This window comes from Lepisosteus platostomus, chromosome 1, assembly GCF_059453375.1.
Source record: "Lepisosteus platostomus isolate fLepPlt1 chromosome 1, fLepPlt1.hap1, whole genome shotgun sequence".
Taxonomy (NCBI): Eukaryota; Metazoa; Chordata; class Actinopteri; order Semionotiformes; family Lepisosteidae; genus Lepisosteus; species Lepisosteus platostomus.
In genome coordinates, this window is record NC_142611.1 from 16,925,247 (window position 1) to 16,950,847 (window position 25,601).

General features: G+C 37.6%; 1 protein-coding gene across 2 annotated transcripts; it reads left to right on the forward strand.

Annotated features, from left to right (window-relative positions):
* Positions 1-2,452: 2,452 nt before the first annotated feature.
* Positions 2,453-19,965, forward strand: LOC148677791 (eukaryotic translation initiation factor 4E-1A). Of its 2 annotated transcripts, XM_088625941.1 has the most exons (7): positions 2,454-2,597; positions 5,538-5,641; positions 8,500-8,595; positions 12,522-12,585; positions 16,043-16,156; positions 17,167-17,306; positions 18,952-19,965. In XM_088625941.1, the coding sequence occupies exons 1-7, from the start codon at positions 2,580-2,582 to the stop codon at positions 19,064-19,066; spliced, it is 651 nt and encodes a 216-aa protein (XP_088482067.1). In that variant the 5' UTR covers positions 2,454-2,579; the 3' UTR covers positions 19,067-19,965. The 2 variants fall into 2 exon arrangements, with proteins under 2 accessions (XP_088482075.1, XP_088482067.1); XM_088625949.1 differs by lacking the exon at positions 8,500-8,595 and having other exon boundaries at positions 2,453-2,597.
* The last annotated feature ends 5,636 nt before the right edge of the window (positions 19,966-25,601 follow it).

Below are 25,601 nucleotides of genomic sequence, written 5' to 3' on the forward strand. Positions count from 1 at the left end.
TTCATCAATATTTTGGCTTTATTACTTTGCTTTTTAACTCTGTATAATAAAAACTGATACATTTGTTTTTCTCTGCAGACTAATGATACATCCTCCATGCACTATTGAGCTATCATTTGTGGTTAGGGAAAGTTTTGAAGATCAAACTAAGAAAGTGTTGTTATAAATATGCCACATGGGAATTTGTTCATAGGCATAGACACAGTTTAGATGTAGTCAAAACCCTTAGTTAGCACTGTCTGGGGCCTGTTACTGTTACAATTGCAGTAGAGTGGATAAGATACACTTAGTTTAATGTCATCACAATGTATTTGTAGTATCAGTATCAGTCTAGGTCTGTATTCTCTCTTTCATTAATTGGTATTTCTAATGGCAAGGATAAGTTTGTAAACTTTAGCAAATAATGATGTTGTTCAAACCTTTGTCATCATCTTAATACACTGTTATTTAACGTGCAGCATCTCAAGGTCTGAAATGAGCTCAGTGGCTTCCTCTCTCTTTTTAACCATTGTTCTTTGGTTTTTGTAAATCTTGGCAGAGTTAAGTATTGACAGAGAACATAAATAGTTAAGAAAGGTTAGGAGTTAGAGGAGGCCAAAAGTTCAGCTAAGTAACCTGAAGATCTCATTGTATGAAGTCGAGTTATCAGCTTTGACAACACAGCTGTGTAGTTTGTTCCACCTTCTTACAACATTATGTTTAAAAAAGGTGCCACCTGACCTCACTTTTGTCCTTCGGTTATTTCTCTGTTGGTTATGATTAAGTCCAGCAACTCGGATCCCAATGACTGCTCACAAGGGATAAATAGGAAGACTTCTCTAACCCACACACCTTTTAACATAACACAGACACCTCTGACCAGAACCAGAGGTTTATGGGAGGAGAGGGGCATCTCTTACAGACTGCACCACATGCCTGCAAGTGCCCAAGGGAGGCAGTAGAGTCTCAGCCAGCTAATAACACTATACCCTCAGCAATGCTCAACCAGTCGTGTGCTGCTGCTTGGGGAATCTCAGTCACAGGTGGCTCATAAGATGAGATAACTTGCTCTCCATGAGACACACAGGTGGGGAGAGAGAAGTTTGGGGTCAGAGTACAGGGTCAGCCATTTATACAGCACCCCTGGAGCAGTTGGGGTTAAGGGCCTTGCTCAGGGGCCAAATGGGGGAGGATTCCCACTGCCAGCCACAGGATTTGAACCAGTAACCTGTCAGCCACAGGTGCAGATCCTTAGCCACAGTGCCACTACTCTGTCCTTAACCGTAGAACTTAACCTTCAAAGCTATTGGCTGTCCTGTAGAATCCTATCTCCGTACACTGTGATACTGTACCATGATTCTCAAATCTAGTTCTAAATGTCATCTCCTTAACTTTATATGCAATATTGGTCCTTTGTAGTGTCTTTGTCAATGACAAGTTGAATGTTAGGAAAATTCACTTAGCTATCTGTTATGTTCATATATTCTTTTATAGGACTATATCTGGGTATGACAACATTCTTTCTTTTTTTTAAAGAAGGTTCATGTTAAATTTAAGTTGCCAACACAAACTGTTCTTGTGCTTGGTGGAGTTATGTTTCATTTGGCAATTGACTTGTTTTACTAAAATTTGTTTTATATATTTAAAAAAAATGTCTTTCATCCATTTTTTTATCTCTTCTTCCAATTCAGGGTCACAGGGAAGCTGGAGCCAGATGGACACCAGTCCATCACAGGACACACAGACACAAGCACATGTACCAGGGCCAGTTTTTTTACGGAAGCCAATTAGCTTACCAGTATGTTTTTTGTACTGTTGGAGGAAACCAGAGCACCCAGAGGAAACCCACATGAACACGGGGAGAACATCTCAGTGGGTGCTGCACATTGGTGGTGGTGGAGGGGAGGCCCCATTATCTGTAAAGTGCTTTGAGTAGGATGTCCAGAAAAGCGCTATATAAGTGTAAGGAATCTTCATTACTATTAACATATTGTATAACAACCCAGGCAAGGAATTGAAATCAGGGTCCCAGTGATACAAGGCAGAAATGCTAACCACTGAGCCACTGTGCTCCCCAAAGTTTATACAGAATCAATAGCAACTGTCACTGGAATTCATACCTGGCCAGTGGGTTGTTATGTTTGGATAGTAGCAATTAACAAGCCCTGGTGTTCATTATTTGCTAGAAATATCACATGGCAAAGATCTGGTGGTACTATCACATTAGCTGACTGATAAGTATGTCAGGTTTGGTCTCTGAAAAAGAAGCAATTCTAGCTAACAATAGTGCATCAATGGTATGTGCATTGTGGTAAATTATAAATGTCCCAAGAATCACATGTATATGTTTAAACCCTGCGTGTTTGTTTTATTTTTTTTAACTATTTTTTAAAACGTCAAGCAGAGGACAGTGAACTAGAAAAAACTTTATCCGTATCGCCCACGTTCCAGCGAAACTACAGACCCCACAACCCCCCTCGTCCCGTTGACAGAGGAGCATGCGCAACAGCGATTGGCAACTCGGTTGCGTCACGTTGGACGGCTGAAGCCAATCGGCTTTTATGTTCCCACCAGAAGCCTGTGAATCAGATTGATATAAGATGGCGACCGCGGAACCGGTGAGTGAGTGTATTGCTCTGAAACATTTGTTTTAGTTGACCGAGTTCTCAGGGCGTTAGTTCACATTTTTGTACTGGTTCGGTGAGAGGGTTTCGCACAGGTTTAGTAGCGGGGTCGTTGGCGAGCCTGTGGGTCGGTTTTCGATGAGATAATGCCGCGAGTATTTGCGGGCAATGTGTGTATGTATTTACGTGCATGTAGGGTGAGCTTGAGCCATGAGCACTCAGCGGTTGTAGGAGGAGACAGCGGCAGCAACATGAGATGCGTGTGAGTCACAGCAGATCAGGGATCACCCGTGGAGTGTAGTCGGGGCCTGCTCGTCCACAGGCATCGCACGTCGCCTGTCAAGTGCATCGCATTTCCTCAAAACACGGGGAAAAAAGAAAACACGGGACATGTAATATGTCCGTGGCGCTGTACAGCTGACAGTTTGAAACTGGAAATAACCCTACACACACACGCACAGCATACTCTTGGGCTCCGATTCCCTCCGATGACTAGTGCAGGGCATCTTGAACTTTCACTCGGCTCTGACGGTACTTGAGAGATGCTTTTGGCTTGGAGACTAACTCCCCGTGTTTGCTGAACCGCCCGATGTTGACGTTTGACGTTGACAGTTTTATGTGCCTCATTACCGTTACCGTAACATTACTGTTGGGTGTCAAACGCCTTTCCATTCATCTCGTTGTGCGCTCTTTAACTTGTCTGATTTAGATACCTTCGTGTCGAGGTAATTGCGGGCAAATTGGGTATTGAACCCTCGAGGGATTAAGGTGGTTAGTTGTATGCGGTAAGGTTCCCCCCCACCGTTACTAGTAAAGCAGTTAACTGATCATAAGACCTGTAGCTCATTTGTTTTGCCCGAAAGAGTGCATAACAGATGTTTTGATTTAAAGAGTGACTGTTGGGTCCGTTGTAATTCACCAGTTTTCCAGCCAAAGCAAACAGGTTCGCCTGGCTTGTTTGATCCCTTCTGCTGCTCTTGAAACTGCAGATGCTGCAACTCGCCAGCCTGTTATTGTTTTGCGTTCAGATGCGAAGAAATCCCTCAGCCCCGGGCTCCTGTAGCTGGAATGTGAATGGATGATACATTTTCCATGTGTTTTCCTCCAACTGTACATTACGGAGAATGCTCCTGTCGTGTTTTGTCCAAAAAACAAAACCCAGGCGTTCCTTGAGCAGTGACGTTTTGGGTGCCAAAGGAATTTTGTAACCTTTGGAATTGAATAAGGATTTAACTCCCGTTTCTTATTGGTTTGAACCATTCACTTTTTTCCCCTTTTTTTTTTACTTTGTATAGATTTAAGCCACACGTTTAAGGTATTCAGCAGCTGTTTTTGGTATGAGCACCTCCTGCATGTGAAGTCAATGACGGATCGTATAGGTTCCCAGTGCAAAGGGGTAGCTTATGACTTCACCTTTTTTATATGTTTAGACTTGGATTAATTAGCTTGGCACTGAAAATAATAAGGAAGTGCACTGTGTCATTGTCTAGGCGCTAGGTTAGGTAGATTCTCTTACTTTGACTTGTAACTTCTTGCTACCATATGAAAATGGAACAGTAACATGGGACTTTTTTTTTCTTGGCTTCTACAGTCGTGAAGCTGGAATGGAAAAAGAAAATACTCCCACACACTATTGAGCAATTATTTTCAGTCAGGAACAATTTGTAAAAGCCAACAACATAAAAAAAGCATTATTAAGCAAGCACAAATAAAATACATAAGACAATGTAAGTACTCTTATAAGTATGCAGTGTAGCTGGCCAAAGCTCTCCATTGTCAGCTTATTCCTGCTAGTTTGTGTGAGTTCCACTATGTTCTTGTGATATGATAGCAGAAATTGTAGTCATGCTTCTGTATATTCTGTTTCATGGTCCTAGTGTTTTTATAGATAGGCATGGGCAATAATGTGCCACCTTTCGCAAATAATATTAGAAATTGCCCTTGTTAGAAGACTGTAAATGTAATATAATAAGTAATAGGTTTATTCCATGCTGAAAAAAGAAGAAAGAGAACACAACGTTTCGGCCGTGGAGCCTACGCATGCTGACGCAGCTACCAACCGGAACTACAATGAAATATAATGTTGTGTACAGTTTATATATAATTAGTGTACAGTTTTTTTACATGTTTTATTTTATTATTAAGTGTCAAATATTAGTATATGGTGTTTATTTAGTATTTAAACCCTTTTTGGATAGAAGGAAAATCATTTTTTTCCCCAATCATTGACATTACAGTTTCAGAGTTATATTGGCTGCAATTGTGTTTTTTCATGTCTTTGGGAAAGTTTGAAGCTTCGTCCCCAGTTAGGCCTAGTAAGCTTGTTGCACATAGTGTTATCATATTAGCTAAAGCTCAATCAAGACTCTATTTTAAGTATGACACATAACATTCTTTGGTGAGGAAAAAAAGTGTTGTTCAGGACCTCCCAGTTGCTATAGTGCTCTTATCAATTTTTTCACAATCTTGTTATAGATTAACTAGGCCTATAGAGTTAATGTTGATGCTACTATGCAGTTATATTGTATGAATCAAAGAAATGTGATATGTTTGTTTTTTTATTTTACCTTCTAAGATGTTTTGGTTGGGATTCATTTTTTTTTCCTATGAGAAATGTTGCTCTTTTCCATTACCATGTCATTACCAGGTGATTACCAGGATTTACTCCAGATATCTTGATGAGTTTTTATTTCAGCAATTGAATATATTTGTCTTACACTACTGTCAGCGCTTAAAAAAAAAGCAATATTAAGCAAGTCCGATTACTGGTTTTCAGCGCCTTTATCTAAATTTAGAAAAACAGAATTTTGTGATCATCTTATGTTTGGAGTGAATCTCTTTTTGCCGCTGCATTTTCCTGTGACCTTTTTTTGGATTTAATAAAAAGTGTATTTTTCTTCAAAATAATTGTGATGGTAAAACTCTTTTTTCTAGGAATCCACTTCAAATCCCCCAAATTCTGAAGAAGAAAAAACTGAAGCCACTGGCCAGGAGGTTGTGAGTCCCGAACACTACATTAAGCATCCACTACAGAACAGGTGAAATGTCCCTCCTTCTGCTGATTTTTCAAAAACCTTTAACCTGGTATTGGGCACTGTTGGTCCTGGAGAGCCACAATCACGCAGGTTTTGTACCTTTAAATCACCATCAGCTCAATAACAACAATGTTTGCATTGTTCCATTTGTTGTAAATTCAATTCAGTTTGGTAACCAAGAGCTCAGGTAAAATGAAAACCACTGGTATCATCATTACAGTTTTTTAGGAACAAGGTTATCAGCAACTGGTTAAACCTGATGCAGCTTTAGCAAAGCCTATTTTTTCCCCTTTATACGTGCTATTAAGATTCAGGCAATGGATAAATCTCTATTGTTAGGTCACTTTTTTTTGTAACAATTACTATGCACTTATTCCGTTATTTACACACCCAGTTTGGGATTGCCAGTGGAATATTTTCAAATCTCAGATCACAGCTACAAACCCTGCAGCCACACATACAGGGGAGAATGAGGAAGTGTAGACTGGCTCCTCCTCCCTTTATCCAAGCTCATTCATCTTTTAGTACCTCACAGGGATCACAGCCAGAGCACTGATGATCTGTCTTTCATATATTTGACTACAAAATAGTTTGTACAGATGGGGCGGAGCGGTGGCTCTGTGGCTAAGGATCTGCGCCTGTGGCTGGAAGGTTGCCGGTTCAAATCCCGCAGCCGGCAGATGAATCCTACTCCGTTGGGCTCCTGAGCAAGGCCCTTAACCCCAACTGCTCCAGGGGCGCTGTACAATGGCTGACCCTGCGCTCTGACCCCAGGCTCTCTCCCTGTCTGTGTGTCTCATGGAGAGCAAGCTGGGGTATGCGAAAAGATAATTCCTAATGCAAGAAATTGTAAAGGGTTAATAAAGTAATGTTATTATTATTATATATATATAATTGAGCAAAAAATGTTTTAAAGATTAACAAGAAGAGAATTCATTACAGAGAATTCATTCATTAAGAGAAAACATTACTTCTGTCTTATAGACATGTTAAATCTCTTATCCTTTTAAATTACTTGGAATCATATTAATAAAAAGCGCAGATATATAGTGTGGAGAAAAGGAAGGTTCCTTAACTAGTCAGTTCTGTATTCTCATCATTTGTAGAACTAAAATGGAATTAGATATTCATGAATGCTTTAGTAAAATGTTTTTTGTATTATGGATATAAAACTAATACATAAGACATTGAAGTATTTCATTAAAATATTCCCAAAATATTCCCATGGCAAATGTCCATGGGAATTGATCCAATCCAGGCCCAAGCCATGATACTCTCATGACAATTTCTCATTGTGGCCAAAACGTGCAGAGAACATTCTTCTAGTAGTCATGCGGACCCTTTGTGTACTGTTTGGTGAACTTTATTTTGGCACTTTATAATATCTACACACTTGATGAAAAATAAGAGCTGCCTTTCAATTGAAGAACCTGATTCCAGCCGCCAGGCATGATAGTGGGAGTGTCATAGTTTGGGGTTCCTTTACTTCCAGAACACCTGGACAGCTTGTTGTCTTTGAAGAAACCATGTATTCGGTGTTGTATCTGCAAATTTGGGAGGAGAATGTGGGGGTCATCCAATCATCAACTAGAGCTGAGCCAAAAGTGGGTCATGCCGCAAGGCAGTGATCCTAAATGTGCAAATAGATCTACACCAGAAGGACTGAAGAATAGGGAATTTCACATTTTGGACTATCCACATCAAAGTTGGGTCTTAACTCCCATTTAAGTTTTCTGGTTCGTGGTTCAAGTTAAGCTGTTCATGCCAAATGTTACTGACTTGAACTTGAAGTTCAAGTAAAGTTCTATTAGGACGGATGGACCAAAATTCATAAAAACGAGAGTTATGGGATGTCATAACTGCTGAAGAAGATGCCAGCAGTTACAAAGTTACAAGGTTATTTACTGGAAGGGCCATTTTGTTGATTAAAAAAATCCAAATATAACTTTTGTCTCGCCATTCATTTAGAAACATGCTCTCAGGAAATATCTCTGAGGAGTAGGTATAATGGATGGATGTTTGCCCATTATCCCTTCAGGCACTTAGGGGCAGCAACATCCTGTTGCTGTTACCGTAACATTTGGTTTTTACGGGACAGGGTTGTTAGCCTTGTGCCCAACCTCCACCATGGAGGACCTGGCACCCGACGTGGGACACGAACCCACTACCCTGAGATTATGAGTCTCATGCTCTACCAACAGAGCTAGGGTAGGTATAATGTCTGAGCAAAAACATTTCTAGCATACATTAAAAGAAATCAATGGGGGCTGCCTACCTGTCTTGTCTAATTGAGCTGGTGACGTAATCTGAATAACATAACCACAACAGAAATTGACACCTTTTTATGAGATGTTTTGAAGTCAGTACTAGAGTTTAGTGACACATTATCCCAGAGCTAATCTGGTTTCTGTCATATTAATTGACCTAAGAATACATTACACCACTCTAGGAAAATTGTTCCCTATAGCCTGGGGTGAGCTCAGAAGTACAGTGCTGACCCCCATGGGATGAATTGTGATCAACCCCATGTCCATTAATTGGGATCTGTCTTATGCTGAATCACAGAGCACTGTAGTTGTCTCTTGTTATCCTTACCATGAGATGTAAGTTTACTGAAAACATACACTGCCAAAAACACTGAATGTCAAAGCAGTATCAAAGCTTAACACATTAGAAGGGATGAATGGCTCCCTTGGTTTCCTTTCCAACTTTTCTTTTAATTTGGTATTCGTTATAAAGGTCTTGATCAACTATTAACAATGTTTATATATATGTATGTGTTAGATGTACAATTACCTCCTCTAAATACCTTTAATGAGGTATGTCTATGCTCTACTTATAGTTTCTTTTTTTGTTTGCAGATGGGCCCTTTGGTTCTTTAAAAATGACAAAAGCAAAACTTGGCAGGCAAATCTTCGACTTATTTCCAAATTTGATACAGTTGAAGATTTCTGGGCGTAAGTTCTTTATAGTACAATTGTTATGGTGTCTCATTAATAACGTCTTTCATCATATTGTCTTGTAGGCATTGCCACAGTTACTTATACAGTCCTGTATCTTAATTTGGAGAATCGAGTATAAAAGTTCTGTGGTTTAGATATCTGTGATGTCATATCTTCAAGTAAAAATCAGAGGCATTACAGAGTCTTGTGGTTTATAAAGCAATGTAAAAGAATAGGTTTTGTCAAACTATGCAAGTTAGTGTTTCATTTTGCCACAAGCATGCAGTTTTCCCACATATGTGCTGTTAAAGTAGTGATGACAACACAACCAGCCGTCTGTGGATATAAACATTTTTCATCCATTCTTAATCATCTTAGCTGCATTGACAGTACAGTGTGGTAACTGCATGTGGATTATATTTGGATTCTCATTATTTTATATTGTATTATTTCATATACTTTCCTTTAACAGTCCTTTTACAACTTAAAAACTATTAGGGAGTCCTGAAATCTCCTATTTCTGAAAGTGGATCTGTGCGGTGCTAAGACTGACTGAGGTTTTTTTACCCTCTTATAATTATCTAAATTAGCTCGCCCAAAATGGTATATTTGTAATGGTGGAAAAAATCTTCATGTAAATTAGAGTGAACTTATCCAGTGTTTTTATTTTAGTTCTTCATCAGTATAGTTGTCTGTTTTTGGTTTTCTCTTCCTGCATTCTCTGTATGTTTAGCCAGGAGGCTTCTTTAAATATTTTTTTTTCCCAAAAAATACTATGTTTGAGTAAACAAACACAGATGGGTGGCAAGTTCATCCTCTTTGACACACTTTTACAATACGTCTTACTAAAACTAAAAGCTTGGTACTATTCTGCACTACTGCTATTACAAAACTGTCCTCTCACTAATCAATTATCTTACATCACTCCGCTCTCTGAAACGTGTGAAGTATCATTTGAAAGTGAAAGTCAACAGGAAGATTAAAAGTATAGATAAATGGAAAAATCTGAGTTCCAAGAAGCATTTGTTTAGATCTGTGGAAGAATTAGTGTTCTAGTTCTGACTGAAGGTATACTTCAAGCACCGCTTGACTTGCAAACTTGACAATTGGAGGGAGTGTTAAAGTGTTCAGAGTGTATGTACCAGGGCTCAAGGATGTTTAGTGTTGAAACAGTTTTGTTTATAGTTTTAGTATTTGTAACTCCTAGAATGATAAACTTCTAAGCAAAACTAAAGGATGTAACAGTATTCCTGATGCATTCAGTCTTGGTTGGTTTTGTGGGAAGGGTCTCTGAGTCACAGCTGACAATGTGAAAGAGATTTTTTGCTTTATAGGTTGACTTAAACCCTCATATTCAAAAAGAAATGCTACACTAAAGGCTCTGTTTTTTATATGATCATTTTTTCTAGGCAACTGTTTTCCACAAGAGACTTAACTGAGAACAGTGTTTTGATCAAAGCTGTCAAACAGTGTATTATCTTTGCTAGCTCATTGTTGTGACAGAGCCTCCTCTGAATTGCTCTCTCCCATTTCATTTTAATTAGACCTAGTTCAAGTTAAACATAAACTCGCGGTCTACCTTGTATAAAGAAAAAGCAGGTCCACCTCTTGGCTATTTTTCCCATTATGTTTCCAGTTGGGTAATTAGTACACAAAGCTGTTTGTGTACATTCACAGAGGGCATGGAATGGTTTCACAGGATTTTTAAAAATTGTCTGTAGTTAAACCCTACATTAACAAGGTGTCAGTTTGATCTTCAACGTCAACATTGTAATTAGTAATTGCTAAACAGTAGACGCGTTTCCTTATTTCAGTTTCTGAATATCGCAGAGCACAAATTAATAACTATAGATGGATATGAGCAATTATTTAACACGTCCATGTTCTTAAATTTTATTCCTACAGGAAATTCAGGTCTGTGGAATATATTTTTATGATATAAACTGTTAAACATTCTTGATTCGATATTTGGAATAATATAAAAAACTAAATGTTTGTTTTTATTTAGCATAAAGTGAATAGCTGTTACTTTCTGATGTGTAGTGTGCTTTATAATACTGGTGTTGATTAGCCTACCGCTTTAGCTTCATCTAGACTGCAAGGTTGTTTTTGATGAAAAATCTGTACTGCCTTAAGAATTTTTCAAGCTGTTTAACATTCATTTCTATTGATGACTCTTCAAGAGCTTTGTAAAAATATCCAAAACCCCTTTTTAATATTTAGTGCATTTATTTATCTAATCTTCATGAAGATATGACATCACAGATGTCTAGTGGACTTATGTTATCTGTCTGCTTTTTCAATTTTCACAAACTCTAACATTAGTTTTAAAAGTGTTACGAGATCGCAACACAGTTTTTAAGAGGCAGGAAATCACACCTTGCAATCATGTTTTTTATAATTCCCTTTTCATTTGAAGATAAAGCTGTGAAGGCTTAAGAAAAGAAAAAAAAATCCCTGCTCCTGTAGAGCTACAGGATCTTCAAATTGTTGTTTCATGCAAGCTGTTCAGTGAATTATTGACAGATTTTTGTCAGCCTTCCCAGTTAAGTTTTCATTAAATAAGAAATTAAAGACCAAGACTGGAGTATGGCACTCCTTACTTAATAGTACATGTTAAAAAAATGCCTTAAGTAAAAAATATTTGGATAGACTTCAAAAAATAGAATTGCTTCTGTATTGGGTTCCGATTATTTTGATCTCTCATGTTGCAATATAACTAAAGCTTTCAGCTTAGTTTAGTCTGGGGAAAAGTAATAGGTAACCGTTATAATACAGGCAGCATGGTGAACATGGTAAATCAGCTTCTGCCTTGGCTGTGTGGGTTTCGTCTCCATGTTCTTGTAGGTATTTGCATGGCACTCCACTTTCTTACCATCTCTCAAAGCCTTGCCTGCTAGGTTTGATTGGCTATTTTAAATTCCCTTTCTCTTTAAATTTGTGATGGACTGACATCCTGTCCAGAGGGAGAGTAGTCATGTGTCCTCAGTCCTGCCTTGCTGTGGGCAAAAAAATGAATGAGTGGGAAATTATAATGGTCTACATTATATTTTTTTGGATATTTTGAAAAATGGCTTTTTAAGCCCTGTTCATACATTTCAGGTCGTCAGGCATGAATCCAGTGACGATACCAGTATTAAATCTAAGCTCAGCCAGATTTAGACTTTTCACAGTGCTGAGCTTGCTTTAAGAAATTTGCTGTGTGCTGCATTTTCGGAGTAGTTCAAATTAATTTGAGGATTTTGTAAAGATTTTAGGACATATGCCATGCATTGACCTATAAGTCTTCACAACAACTTTTTTCATAATGTGCTTGCTATATCTGTCAAGTTAATGCAGCCATCTACAGCTGCGTAAGTAGAGACGCCATAGGTGTAGTTTATTTTTTTTGTTTTAGGTGCTGTGTTTTCCTGTTTTATTCAGGAAAAGATAAAATAGATGTATAAACTAAAACCATTTCTAAACTGCATGTTTTTTTTAATCTTTGGAATTTTTGGTATTTAAGGAGTTCTGACACACTGTCCACAGTTAACCACATGCTCTTATAATATTTTAATTTTGAAAAAGATTTTTTAGTAGGTTATCCCATTCCACTTGCAGAATAAGCCTTTCATTTTGTCTTTATGGCCTTCATTGTCAGTTAGTTCTACCTTATCATTAATCAAACTTATCATTAATAAAGTAGCTTTTCCTAGGCACGCTGCTGACTTTACCATACTGCACTGTTTTACATTATATTGGGAGAATAACACTATGCAGACTGATGAACAGTGAAGAAGTTATTTTGCATGTCTTAAAAATACACAGTAACTTGAATTAGTTACACAAGGCCAAATTGCTTTAATTCTTCCAAGTGGTCCTCGTGGATGTGGCCTTGAATAATATTTTTAAAAAGGTTGGAACTTGTATAATAATGCAGTCATCTTTCTGTATCTTTATAGCCTTTATAATCACATTCAACTGTCAAGCAATTTGATGTCTGGCTGTGACTATTCACTTTTCAAGGTAGGAACTTTGAGATGCTTTCAATGAACTGGTGGTTCATTGGATTGGATTTTGGTTTAATTTCTTTGTGTGCCTCTCTGCTTATGCTTGTATGTTTATATTGCAACACGTGTATGCACATATATAATATTCACATTTATATACAGTGGTGTGAAAAAGTAAGTGTACTTCAAAAGGTGTACTTTTTTTACATTTTAGGACAAAAGGATATTTTGTCGTCATTTCAACAATACTGATAGATAAATGTGATCTAATTTTTAAAACTTTGAAAAATCACATTTTGTACTCATTTGTGCTATTTAAATAAACAGAAATGCAATTTCCTTGTGCGGAAAAAATTTGTACAACCCTATCTTTATCATTGCATCAAATGCCTAAAATTAGAATTGGGTGCACCAAAACAGGTGCAAATGATTAGAACATCATTAGAGAGTAACTTGGAGGTTACTGCCTTATGTAAACATCAGAAACCTGTTGTCTGGTTTGGTCTTAGCAATTGAGGTGTGTGGCTATATCATGCCAAGATCAAAAGAAAGATTGTTGATGATTATGAGTCTGGGGTTTTAAAGCTATTTCCAAGAAGTTAGTAGTCAATCACTCCACTGTCCGAAAGATCATCTACAAATGGAGAAAATTTCAAACCACTGGCAATCTATCCGGGCCAGGTCATCCCACCAAATGCAGCCCAAGAGCTGACTGAAAGATGCTACAGGAAGTCTCCAAGAACCCCAGGACAACAACAAGGGATTTACAGGCAAGTCTTGCCTCAGTCAATGTCAAAGTGCATGAGTCAACCATCTGAAAGAGACTGCACAACCTTGCCCTACATACGAGGTCAGGAAGGAAGAAGCCTTTGCTCTCAGAAAATAATATAGACGCACGACTGAAGTTTGCCAGAAAACACCTAAGTGAAGATCAGGACTTTTGAACAATGTGCTCTGGACGGATGAGACAAAAGTAGAGTTGTTTTTTTACAAAGCCAGACCAAAAACCCAAAACTGCCTTTGACCAAAAGAACCCCATACCAGCTGTAAAGCATGGTGGAAGAAACATTATGGTTTGGGGCTGCTTTTCTGCCTCAGGGCCTGGCCAGCTTGCCACCATAGAGTCAACCATGAATTCCACATTGTACCAGAGAGTACTTGAAGAGAATGAGGCCATCTGTAAAAAAGCTGAAGCTGAACCATAAGTGGACCTTGCAACAAAACAATGACCCAAAACACTCAAGCAAATCCGCAAAAGAATGGCTCAAAAAGGAGAAATGGAGGGTTATGGAATGGCCAAGTCAAAACCCAGATCTTAACCCCACATAAGCGGGCAGTACTTGCAAGAAAGCCCTCAAACATCACGCAGTTAAAGGAGTTCTGTAAGGAGGAGTGGACAAAGATTTCTCAGAGTCGATGTAGGAGACTGTTAGACGATTACAAGAAGTGATTTCTGTCAAAGGGGGCAACACCAGCTATTGAAGCTAGGGGGTGTACAAAGAATAATTTTCATTATTGTTAGATTAGATCACCTTTATCTATCAATATCGTTGAAATGAAGATCAAATATCCATACATGCAAATATGTTGAAAAACACACACCTTTTCATGGGATGTACTTACTTTTTCACAGCACTGTATATACATTCACACTTTTGCACAAGTATTTTTTTAGAAGGGGTTCAAAAGATATAGTTAAACCTGCATTCTTATATTTAATATAAATAAACATATTTAATGCAATAAATCAAGACAAAAGTTGTACTACACTACATTAACAAATATTACGTATAGAAAAACTTTCCATATGCTGTCATTCCCTGAAACTGTGGTACAGTGGTTTTATTGAAGTGTAAAACAGTGAGAGCCTACTATCACCAGTCATTTCAGCGCACAGTTGCAGAGGTTTCCATTTTACATGCAGATTATAATGACAGCCTACTCACAGAATTGCCATACTTCCCACTGGGTACAATATAGGGCTTACCTTTCTCTAAATATGAATTACAACCCCTGCTTTGAAGGGTCTTCCCACACAGTTTCAATGTTATATTCATAAGCATAAACTGGATTTTGGCCCTTGTCCTTTGATGCCCTGCTTGTTCAAACATCATCGCACTGATCTTCCACATTATGCTGAAATATCTGTTGTGGTTGTTATTTTAGGGTTTTAACAGGTGTCTTGTACATCTGTTCATTACAGATATTTTTAGTTTGTTCTTCCAGCAGATAAAGGTTTCTGCCATCATTGTATGTAATGGGCCTTTTTTTATTTACTTTCTTTTTTTATCTTTTGGCTTTGTATCATAATTTGTCAATTTTTAAAGTTCATGTCACATTTTGAAAGTAATTTATTTGCCTCCGATGTCAAGTATGTGACTGACAATTACTTATTTAGTTTTGGTGGGGTGTTATAATGGTTTGTATATCATTTTGATGCCCTAAAACTCAGCTTCATCCAACCACATTGTGTGATCCCAATTTGACTTGGAAATCAATTGTCGCTGTTTGCAAATGCACTTTTCTTTTCATATAGAAATCTATAGAGGTAAACTTGGAAAAGTTATATCCCGATGATGCCAGAGTTTTTTAAAGATTACCGATTATTTCCCTTGGGTGTGAGTTAGATTCCCAAACCACTCTTGTCTGCTAATTTGGGTAAAACAAGTTTATGTCCTCTCTTTGGTGGGGTAGCAGCCATCACAGACTTTAACCTCTTGACTGTGGACATTTTACTGTAATAACTAATAGGATTTTTTCCAGCTTTCACTAGAGTGGATCGTGGATAATCTTATGATTACACTGATTTCTCTAATGATAACAATGTACAGAGTGTTCTTTGTTCAGCCTTCTCTAATGGCCAGTGGCAATAAAATTGACATACCAAAACCTCTATTTTTTTTAACTTTCAGGCTTTGTGATGCAACCAGATGAATGAAAAATATTGAAGAATTAACTATTTATTTTCAATGTCTTTACAGTGTATTAATAAATTTGAGCATTAAAGTATTTACAAATTTGTTGTCTCGCATATATGCTATTGTTGGTTTCAGTAATCTTTCATTCTAGTCTTTTAATTAATGTTGAAAAATATCGATTTACATCTGCATTTTCTTTACTAAAATATTCTGATACAGTACATGGAATGTACTCATTTTTGAGTGTACTTTTGTCCATGTATTTAGGTTTTGGAATGCATTTTGTTTGTTGCAGTATAAAACACATCAGAGATGTTTTTTTCCACGAAGCCTTGACATTTAATGTAGACATTTAAATTGCATTTTGGTTAGTTATAGATATCTGTATAATTGTTTCTACAAATATATTTTCCTTATTAAGTTTCTTTGCTGAAATGAAAGTAGTATAATTATTAGTACATTGGGTTTATAAATGTATTATTGTAACAGTTTGCTGCAGTATATCTGTCACTAAGCCTTCAGTAATGGTTTTGACTTAATCTGGTGGTTGTGTAGGATGGCATTGAACCCATGTGGGAAGATGAAAGGAACAAGCGAGGAGGACGATGGTTGATTACTCTGTCTAAACAGCAGCGGAGATCTGACTTGGATCGGTTTTGGTTAGAAACCGTGAGTATCAAACCTGATTTTGACTGATACAACACTGTGTACCCTGTGATGGATGTCGTCCTGTCCAGGGTATATCCTGCCACAGTCCAAAGAGATATTGGTAGGTTTATTGGCTTCTGGGAACATTGGCCTTGGTGTGAGAGTGTGTGTGTTTGTGTCTTTGTGTGCCCTGCGATGGATTGGCGTCTTGTCCTGGGTGTATCTCGCCTTGCACCTGTTGCTTTCCTGTGTAGGCTCCGGCTCCTCCACAACCCTCTGTTGAATCAAAGTAAAAAAAAATGGATAGGATGGATAATACTAGGTTGGCTTTTTTTAAACTTGTCATTGGTGCTGCTGCTTTTTCCTTTTCACTTTTCAAAAATTTAAGTCAAGCTGACATGGAGGGTTTTTCTCTTTTGTTGGCTTTAGATCATTAAAGTAATTCTAATACATTTGTAATGTCATTTGATATTTTAGTAAGTGTCTACTCAATTACCTATCGCAAGTGGTTTGAGAGTCCTGTGCTGCACAGGGAAAATGAGGACCTGTGGAGATGATCCCCTGAAATGTCTGTGTCAGAATCATCTGTCTTTTGACACTCGACAAGCTTCACTGTGCCCTTCATGAGAATAAGCCAGTTTCTGTGTCAAAGCATATGTGCAGGCACCCAGTAAGGGTTGTGAACTGCGGTATCCATCTTAACTCATAAATAATAATTTACCATTTACTCTGGCAATATGAAATCATTTTATTTCGGCACATTTGCCGCATTACCTGTAACCACAATGTTAAAAAAATATTTAATTCAGCCGAGTTGATTAAAAACTAATGTTTCACATTCTATTACTGACAAATAAAATACCCATTGCTGCAATGCATTTTTACTTACATTCTGTATAGAACTTTAGTAAATATTTGGGCTCAGTAATTTTCTTACCAGCATACAAATATTCTCATATCCAGACCTTTTCATTTTGTATTTGTTTTGCAGGGAAAGACTTTTAATTTAGATCTTTGTTGTTACATTTCAGCTCCTCTGCCTCATAGGTGAAGCTTTTGATGACTACAGTGATGATGTTTGTGGTGCAGTAGTTAATATCAGAACAAAAGGCGATAAAATAGCGATATGGACAACTGACTACGAAAACAAGGATGCTGTTACACATATAGGGTAAGTCTAGGAAACTTCACACTTGTATCTGCGGCTAACCAAATTAGGTATTGAAAAACGTTTCTGAATTAAAGTTTGTAAAATAATCCTACCTAATATAGCAAGATTCTGAAATATTTTACTGAGTTTTAAGATTAAACTGGTTAAATTTTGCACATTTTGCACTTTTCAGATCTGCTAAATCTCAGATTTGCAGGTGTTATATTGTTAGATGTCTTCAAAAATTCCCAAATACGAGACAGTGAGTAAAAATGCTAAGTTTGATTATAGTTATTTTTGCATGTAGACTTCTCAATAAATGTTGGGATATTAATTAGCCTTCAAAATAGTATGTCTGAAAATGACAGATACACTGCTATCACTGTTTACACTGCCCTTTCTGTTGACTCTCCCTTACATATTGTACCTGTATGTATGACTGGGGCTGATTTTGGGATTAGGATTAGATGCCCCTTAAAACATAGAATTAAGTCAACTCTGCTAATAGACAAGGTAAATACTCTTTTGGAGTTATCCTTCTTTTTCTGGGTCAGACAACATTGCTTTCTAGACCACAAGGCCACAGCAAAATCAGAAGTTGAAGTCCAACCTTCTTATCTTAATTAAGATAATTAAAATGCAGCAGTAACTGTAAATAAACTCAGTGTAATTTTAATATACTAATTCTAACGCTAATCCATTTATCTGAATCCTTGTCTGAAGAATGTTTTCAAACATTGTTTGCTTCAAAACTGCTATGAGAAAGAAACAATCTTGTATGACAATATCCAAAATCCACATAGAGCAAAAGTTTGGTTTCAAAATATGCTACATTTTATCTGTAAATTTCATCTTTATATATAGAAAGTCTAACAAATCCTTAAGTCTGAAGGCCATCGGATTTCTAAGTGCTCTAAAGAAGACAGTGTTCCTCTACAGTAATTGAAATCTAGCCCAAATACAAATACAACTTTTATATTAATTCATGCTTTCAATTCAAGCACACGTCTAAAGTACTTTTATCTGGTGGCCTGTCCAAGGCATGGTACATGATAGGACTGAGTGTGAAATAATATTGCAGATGTTTATACTGGTGTACTTCTGGAAATAGAAAGCTTGAAAATGCAAAATAGTACAAATAGTCATCCATTTTGACAGTATTTTGAAATACTGTTTCTCTCCTTTATATTCTGTTAAGTCGTAAAAATGTTCGATGTTTTTTGAAACATTTGACTGAGAATGCTTGTTAAAAATTGATATAGGACACTGATGTGTCATACTTGTGACATTGTTTCCATTTTTTTGTAAATGCTGAAGGGAACATCTAAAAATTTTTACCCACTGCTGAAAAGTGTATAATGGGGCACATCACATCTCTCCCAAGGCATAGTGCCTGACTTTGTTGTTACCTCCTCTTGAGCTGTCAAGCCCCTGACTGTATAATGAGGCGTTTTCAATATAAAAGCTTTAGCCCCAAAAGAATTTAGGTGGTCAAATGGAGTGCATCTTTTATGAAAATAATCTCTCTTCATTTACCATTTGTATTTTGCTTTTGTACGTTAATAGCAGTTAGAAGTACAGAATTGAACGCATGTACCTGATCACTTAATCACTTAATAATCAGATGTTCTTTTATTTTGTGATTTTTTTTTTCTTTTTCTTACAGGCGAGTTTACAAGGAGAGGTTAGGAGTCCCACAAAAAGTGATCATCGGATACCAGTCCCATGCAGACACTGCCACCAAAAGCGGATCCACCACCAAGAACAAGTTTGTCGTTTAAGAAGCCTTCAAAGCATTTTTTCCTGCTTTTTTTTTTTCTCTGAGAAGACTGCGTCAAGCAATCGAGATCCAGGTTAAACCAAAGCTTCTTCTGAGCAGAATGGACTGCATTCTATGATTTCAATAAATACATTCATTCAGATGCTCCATAAGCTCTTCCATAATTGACACTTTCTTCTCCTCTCATCTTTATCCACTAATAAAAAAGCAACGAGATAACGGATTTCAAAAGTCCCATGGCTGCGTGGTAAAAAGTTTGTCAAATTGTGCATTAACTTCACATGGAAAAAAACTCTTGGTGTTAACCATATTGAATAGAAGAACATTGTTCTTTTTTTAAGTCTTGTGTGTTGATTAAGCTACCCATTGAAGAGAAGAAGTTGCTTGTTGAAGCAGTTCTAATTGCTTTGTGCTTTTGTACAGCAATGTGCTGTTGCTGTAATCCCTAGTAATGTTACCATTTAGGTTTAATTTATTTTTTTTTCCCCAAGAGCTGTAGCTTCATTTGATTTGTAGCTAAAAAAGCTTTGTTTTTTTTAGGGGGCTGGGGCTTAAAACTTGGTGGAATCATATTATTGTGACATTTGCTTTCACTATAAATTTCTTGGAAGTATTAACATAATTAAAATTTTTGTTTTTTGCAGTTCAGTAGAAAGTGTTTTTTATGTTTTGTTTTTCTTAAAGAAAATGTGGACTTTTGTATGTATCCTGTAATTTTACATTCCTTGCTAGAAAATAGTAAGATATATCAAAAGCCTCAATTGTTTTGTTATGCTGTATTTTATGACATATTCATTAGAATATATTTTGCTTTTTGCCTCACATAGAACATTGCCCCTTTCATATTAAGACAGTGTAAAGAAAAATCTGTAAATAAATGTGTACAGTGAATTGTCTTTATTTAGGGAGTGCAGCTCTTCTTTCTCAAAAGCCAATTGGCATGAGTAAATTGTGGGAGTTTCAAGAAATTCAATATCAGAAACTGTTATCAGAGCTGCGTACATGACTTTGGATTTAAGGCTTCTTGGAGAACATAGAGAGGTGTGTATAGATTTGACTCCGTTATTTTCAAAGTAAAAAAAAACAGCTATTTGAATTTGTAATGCTTGTGGCTAGAGACTTGTTCGACCTGCTTACAGTGGAAACTGTTTTCAAATTTAATCAAAATCATGTAATCGGTCATGTAATTTCACTAGTTTTATGGTGTAATAAAATTAAGGACGAGTCTGGGCTCTGAGAAAATATGACCTAGCACACAGAAACAAAATGAGCAGCATAAAAGATGGTTGCTTGGCCTCCTGTAGAATCCCTAACACTTGAAAGTTACTTTTACAGTAGAGCCTTAGAGATGCAACACATGAACTAAACAGAAAACCCTCATCTAAATTGGGTGTTACAAGCATGTGGCAGTGATGAAAAAAAAGCTAGAACAGCTTACATTTGCATACTTCATTAAGATTACTAAGGTTTGTGCAATTTTTATAAAAATACTTTACAGTAGTTTTAAACAAAGTCCCATCCATTTGTTTTACTTTTTGTGTGTGATGGACATTTAAAACTATCGAGGGTGTTCTCTTTTTTTTCTAATAGAGAATTAAACATTAAGATCTCATCTGAGGAGTGTAGACTGGTTTCATTATGTCGAAAGAGGAAGGGAAATACACTGGGAAGGGCAAGTTCAGTGTAAACGTCCATTTTATACTCAAGCTGGTGTTTAAGCTTGTAGAGAAAACCGGTTCAGGGACGCCAAATATGTAATCATAGTGGCTCTCTGAAGGCACCAGTTCTGTAGGGTTTGGGCATTTACTGAGACAATTATTAATTGTAGCAGTAAATCACAAAGTTGATTCTTTTGGTGGCTTTAGAATCCAACCATGCGATATAACTCAAACAACGCACACCCACAGGTACTAATACACGAGGATACATTTATTAATACATAGAATATGCATATAAACCTAACAGATCTTATCGAGAGGGTTATCAGAATACAAAAGATATATATTCAATCAGTTACAAAGAGTTATACATATCAAGAGGACATACGTTCAGTATATCATTCATTAAGACCGTTTCGTAAAGTGAACTTGGTTACAACTTCTACATTAGATACTCAAACAAGTACATAACTCTTAGGAATTAAATTGATATCAACTGGTTGGGATAACAATTGAATTCTCGAGCTGTAATGCATTGAAGTTGAATACTCATCCAATCTTTGGGGATTCAGATCTCCTGCGGGCACAAAGAAACAGTTGCAGGCTGTTGCTGTCCAATCCGCGCTCTCTGGCTCGGTGCCAGGCTGTGCTGTGCGGCTCGCGACGGTGCGTTGCTGATGCTCACTGACCGGCTAGTTAGTGTTGGCTTTAACTAGCAAAGTTTGTGCACAGGAGAAAAGATGACTGTGGGTCCCAGCAAGTCAGGAAGAGGACCGGTTCGTTCCTAATGAAGAGCTAGTTCTGAATAGTGATTCAGCTGTCCACAGTTCCGACCTGTTCAGGAGGCCTGCTGCTGGTTACTCTCTGGCAACCTCCACTCTAGACTCTTAGAACAAAGGAAAGTTCTGGCACTCGGACACACTGGCCGTTCCGTGGTTGTCCGGGCTGAGTCTCAGGATGGTCAGGAGGCGCGCTGCGAGAATGTCCTGCCCTTGGGAGCCTTCTGCTCCTGGGCCGTCCTGCCCTGGAATTCTCACAGAATCTTGTTGAATCTGAATCTGAATCTGAATCTTGTCTGAATCTCCCAGGCTCTCTGTGTTGCCTGTTTTTACCTGGAGGAACTTCAGCTCATTGATTGGCTGAAAGTTCCATGGGCATCAGAGTCCCACGTGGGTTACTCGGCCCTACCAGTCCCTGATTGGTTGATCAAGGTGAGATATGAGTCACTTAGTCCTGACACTTAGGAATGCAATCCAGATGTCCAACTCGCACTCCCTAGACAGATAGGCACCAATGGATGACCATTGATCATGATAGCCAGGCTTAGCTAAGTGCATCCCCCTTTGGGAGCTGTCCTTGGACCTTAAATCACCTTGCATGAATGGTTTCTCTGTGGCTGCACCACAGAGATGAACAGAGAAATGAGGCCTCATTTGGGAAGCTCAGAAACACTTAATTCTGCCTTATTATTAAGCCTCGCCGCTACAAGCTAAATGATTTGACAAGGTGAGCAGACTGTAAAAACATAAAGGGATTCATCTCCGAAGTTTTCTTCTGCATAATAAGAAAGCTTTCAACCCAGAATGAGGATTGTATCATATCTCAGTTGTAATGACTTGTGAAAAACAGCTATAACATTTTATGGAGCTGTAAACAATTCAGACTTATGAGCGTTGTGTTTATAACCTTAGTTCTGGTGTATGCTGGACCAAGGAGTGCTGGAGGCAAATGTGTAAGTCTCACTATGTTTGGGGATGCTCTTTTTAAAATGGCAAGGCTTAGCGCTATATAGGGTAAATTCAAACCTGTGTAGCATGTATTTAAGACCATTGATTATTCACTCTCAGCAAACTCGGTGTTCTCCCTTGAACTCTAACTAATATAAAATTCTTAGGTATAGTCAATTTCTGGTGGTTACCAAAAGGTTAATTAGGCTGTAGATCTCCGAATGTTGTTTGACATCGATTCTGCTATTAAGGGGCGTTAAAATCTAAAGCTAGCTTTATAAATGACAACATACCTCTGCTCAGTTTTTATTTTCTGAAAGATGAAATTGCTTTCTGTCATATTTTAATCTTAAACTGGCAGGCTTTTACTTTGAAGTGCATTTTGAAGCCGACCCTTGATAGAAGCTTTTTTTAGATAGTGTCACTATACCATGTTAATTCCACCCAAAACCAGTTACAGAGCTTTAGCAGAAATGCAAAAATATAAGATGCAGAATTGCTGAAATAAAAATACACCCAAATTAAATACTGCAAATTATGATATGTCGAGCAAATAAAAGAATGAATAGTAGGATCTGTGGGTGCATTTTCAATATGTCTAGAAAAGTATTGCTGCAGATCTAATGCTGCTGCATATCTGGTTAAAGTAACAGGTTTAAATATTTAAAGCTTTAAGTCTTGTGAGTGCAACCAGGAAGAAATGAGATGGTGAAATGTGCTATCTGTGACAAAATAGTGAATGTGGAAATTAATTGATGGGTTCAGTTACTATAAAATTGTTTGGCCTGATAGTAGTTTTGTTATCCAACTTCCCTCCCGCTTCATGATGTAATGTTCTTTCATTAAGCACAAATCATGAAGTATGGATGATTATTATACATTTTTACAAAATGCTGAATTATCTTGGTCAACAGCTAATTTAGTACTGTATATATTGTATAAGCCAGCAGCCATATCGCCCTGCCGCTTTCAACTGGCTGCCCACTGAAGCTAAGTAGGGTTAAGCCTGGTAAGTACCTGGATGGGAGACCTCCTGGTGAAGCTATGGTTACTGCTGGAAGAGGTGTTAGTGGGACCAGTGAGGGGCGCCCACCCTGCGGTCTGTGTGGGTCCTAATGCCCCAGTATAGTGGCGGGGACACTATACTGCAGTGGGTGCTGTCTTTCGGATGAGACGTTAAACTGTGATCCTGACTCTCACTGGTCATTAAAGACCCCCGGGCCTTCTTTTTCTAGAAGAGTAGGTAGTTATCCCGGTGTCCGGGCCAAATTTCCCCCCTCAGTCTTTACCGTGGCCTACAAATTGTCACCCATGTGTGATTGGCTTGCACTTGTCCTGCAATGGACTGGCGTCCCATCCAGGGTGTACCCTGCCTTGCGCTTGTTGTTTGCCGGTTAGGCTCCGGCTCCCACAACACTGTATGGTTTGGTGCATGACATTACATATGTTGTATTACAGAAGACCATAGGCACACTGCAGTCTTGTTTACTCCTGATCCATTGAAGTCAGAAAATTATGGACACAATTTTTAAACAATGTAAATAAACCCTGGTGTGAGCCACTGCGTACAGTGGTCATCCCACTGCTATCATACCAGTTATTCCTATTTTCTGGCTATTATTCTCTCCCAGAATTACAGAAACAGCCAAGAAATTATCTTCTTATCAACCAATTCTGTAAATTCATTTGAAGATGGTATTTTCTTTTCCCCCCTCTACAAAATTCTTCTGTACATGTGAATTAACTGCATTGTAACTGTTCCATTAGTTCTAAGTATGTGAATTTACACTGTAAGGATGGCCAAACACTGAGAAAAGTGGTGAATTTTCTCAATGAATTGCTGGGGGGGTGTTAATTGATGTAAGTAAACAATGTACTAATGATGTTGACAGACATTATTTATCAGACTGATTTCACACTTGAAACTTTTCCACCAGTTAGGTACACTATAATTAGAGGACACCATTTGCAATCTTTTGAAAGTGAAGCTTTCAGTCATTACTGATGGCAATCAATGAAGGTAAGTAACATTTTTTTTTTCGATTTTAGTTACAGCCAAAGTTATAGAAAAACAGCTGAGAGATCATATACTTGAATAACAATCAGAGCCTTTTTGTATTAAGGATGCATGTTTCACAGAGCACAACATAGACTTGATATGCACAGTCTGCAAGTCAAATGTAGTTACTTAGTGTTCCTGGACCATTTTCAATGTAACTCCACAGCAGAAACCTCTGCAAAAACATTTCTCCTGATAATTCAAAGTTACCAATCCTAAGGGAAGACTAACAAGCTTATTGAAACCAAATCTCCGTGACATCTTTATTCTTGTTGTCTTTATTTCCTAAGCGTCTGCCAGCTTTTGATTTGTTATCCATATATATGCTTAATTATTGTTAAGACTTTCTCTATTTAAAGTACAGTAAATGAAGTGCAAAAGGGAATTGGAAGTATTGCTGTGACATAAATTAAGTTATTGATTGATTAATTAAGACCTGTTTTATGTGACATGGCTCCTGGTTTGTGTCACTAATCAGATGTGCCTAGGATTCCCCAAGCAGTAGCATACAATTGTCAGAGCACCATTAGAGCAGAAGTGGGAATCAAATGACCAGTGTCTTCTCTGCATGCAGTGAAACAGTGACTCCTGGGACTTGGCTGATACCTGTGTGCTTGTAGTGACATCAGTGAGTGAAAAGCTGCCTCCCCAATTAGTGCTGTCTGTTTGGTAAAACTGTGTAGAGTTTGCTGGTATGTGAGGGAAACAGGTCTGTAGGTCAGCATTCTCTCCATTCAGTTTAGTGTTTGTAGCCTAGTCTTAAACAATTGGTGGTTCTGAATTGAGCGAATATAAATATATATATAAATAAGTTTATTAATTTATTTAAAAAATAAAATTAAAGAAACAAAATTCAGGTAGAATTACAATTTGTGAACACCAGACCTTTCCAGTGTCCTTTATATAGTTATTTGTGTAAGAGGCTCATTCAAGTCGTAGAAATGAAAATAAACAAAGTCTTTTGTTTTCTCCCAAGTCCAGAGCTCCATTGGTTAAGTATAGTAAAAATGGGAGGATAAATGAAAAGCTAGCTACAAAAAAGAGCCCTAGGTGCTACTGAATCAAACAATATAAAATAATTTTAGAAAGGAA

Coding starts and splice junctions, on each gene's coding strand:
- LOC148677791 (XM_088625941.1), top strand. Junction 8,596..12,521: donor ACAGTTGAAGATTTCTGGGC/GTAAGTTCTTTA, acceptor GTATCTTTATAG/CCTTTATAATCACATTCAAC. Junction 16,157..17,166: donor ATCGGTTTTGGTTAGAAACC/GTGAGTATCAAA, acceptor GTTACATTTCAG/CTCCTCTGCCTCATAGGTGA.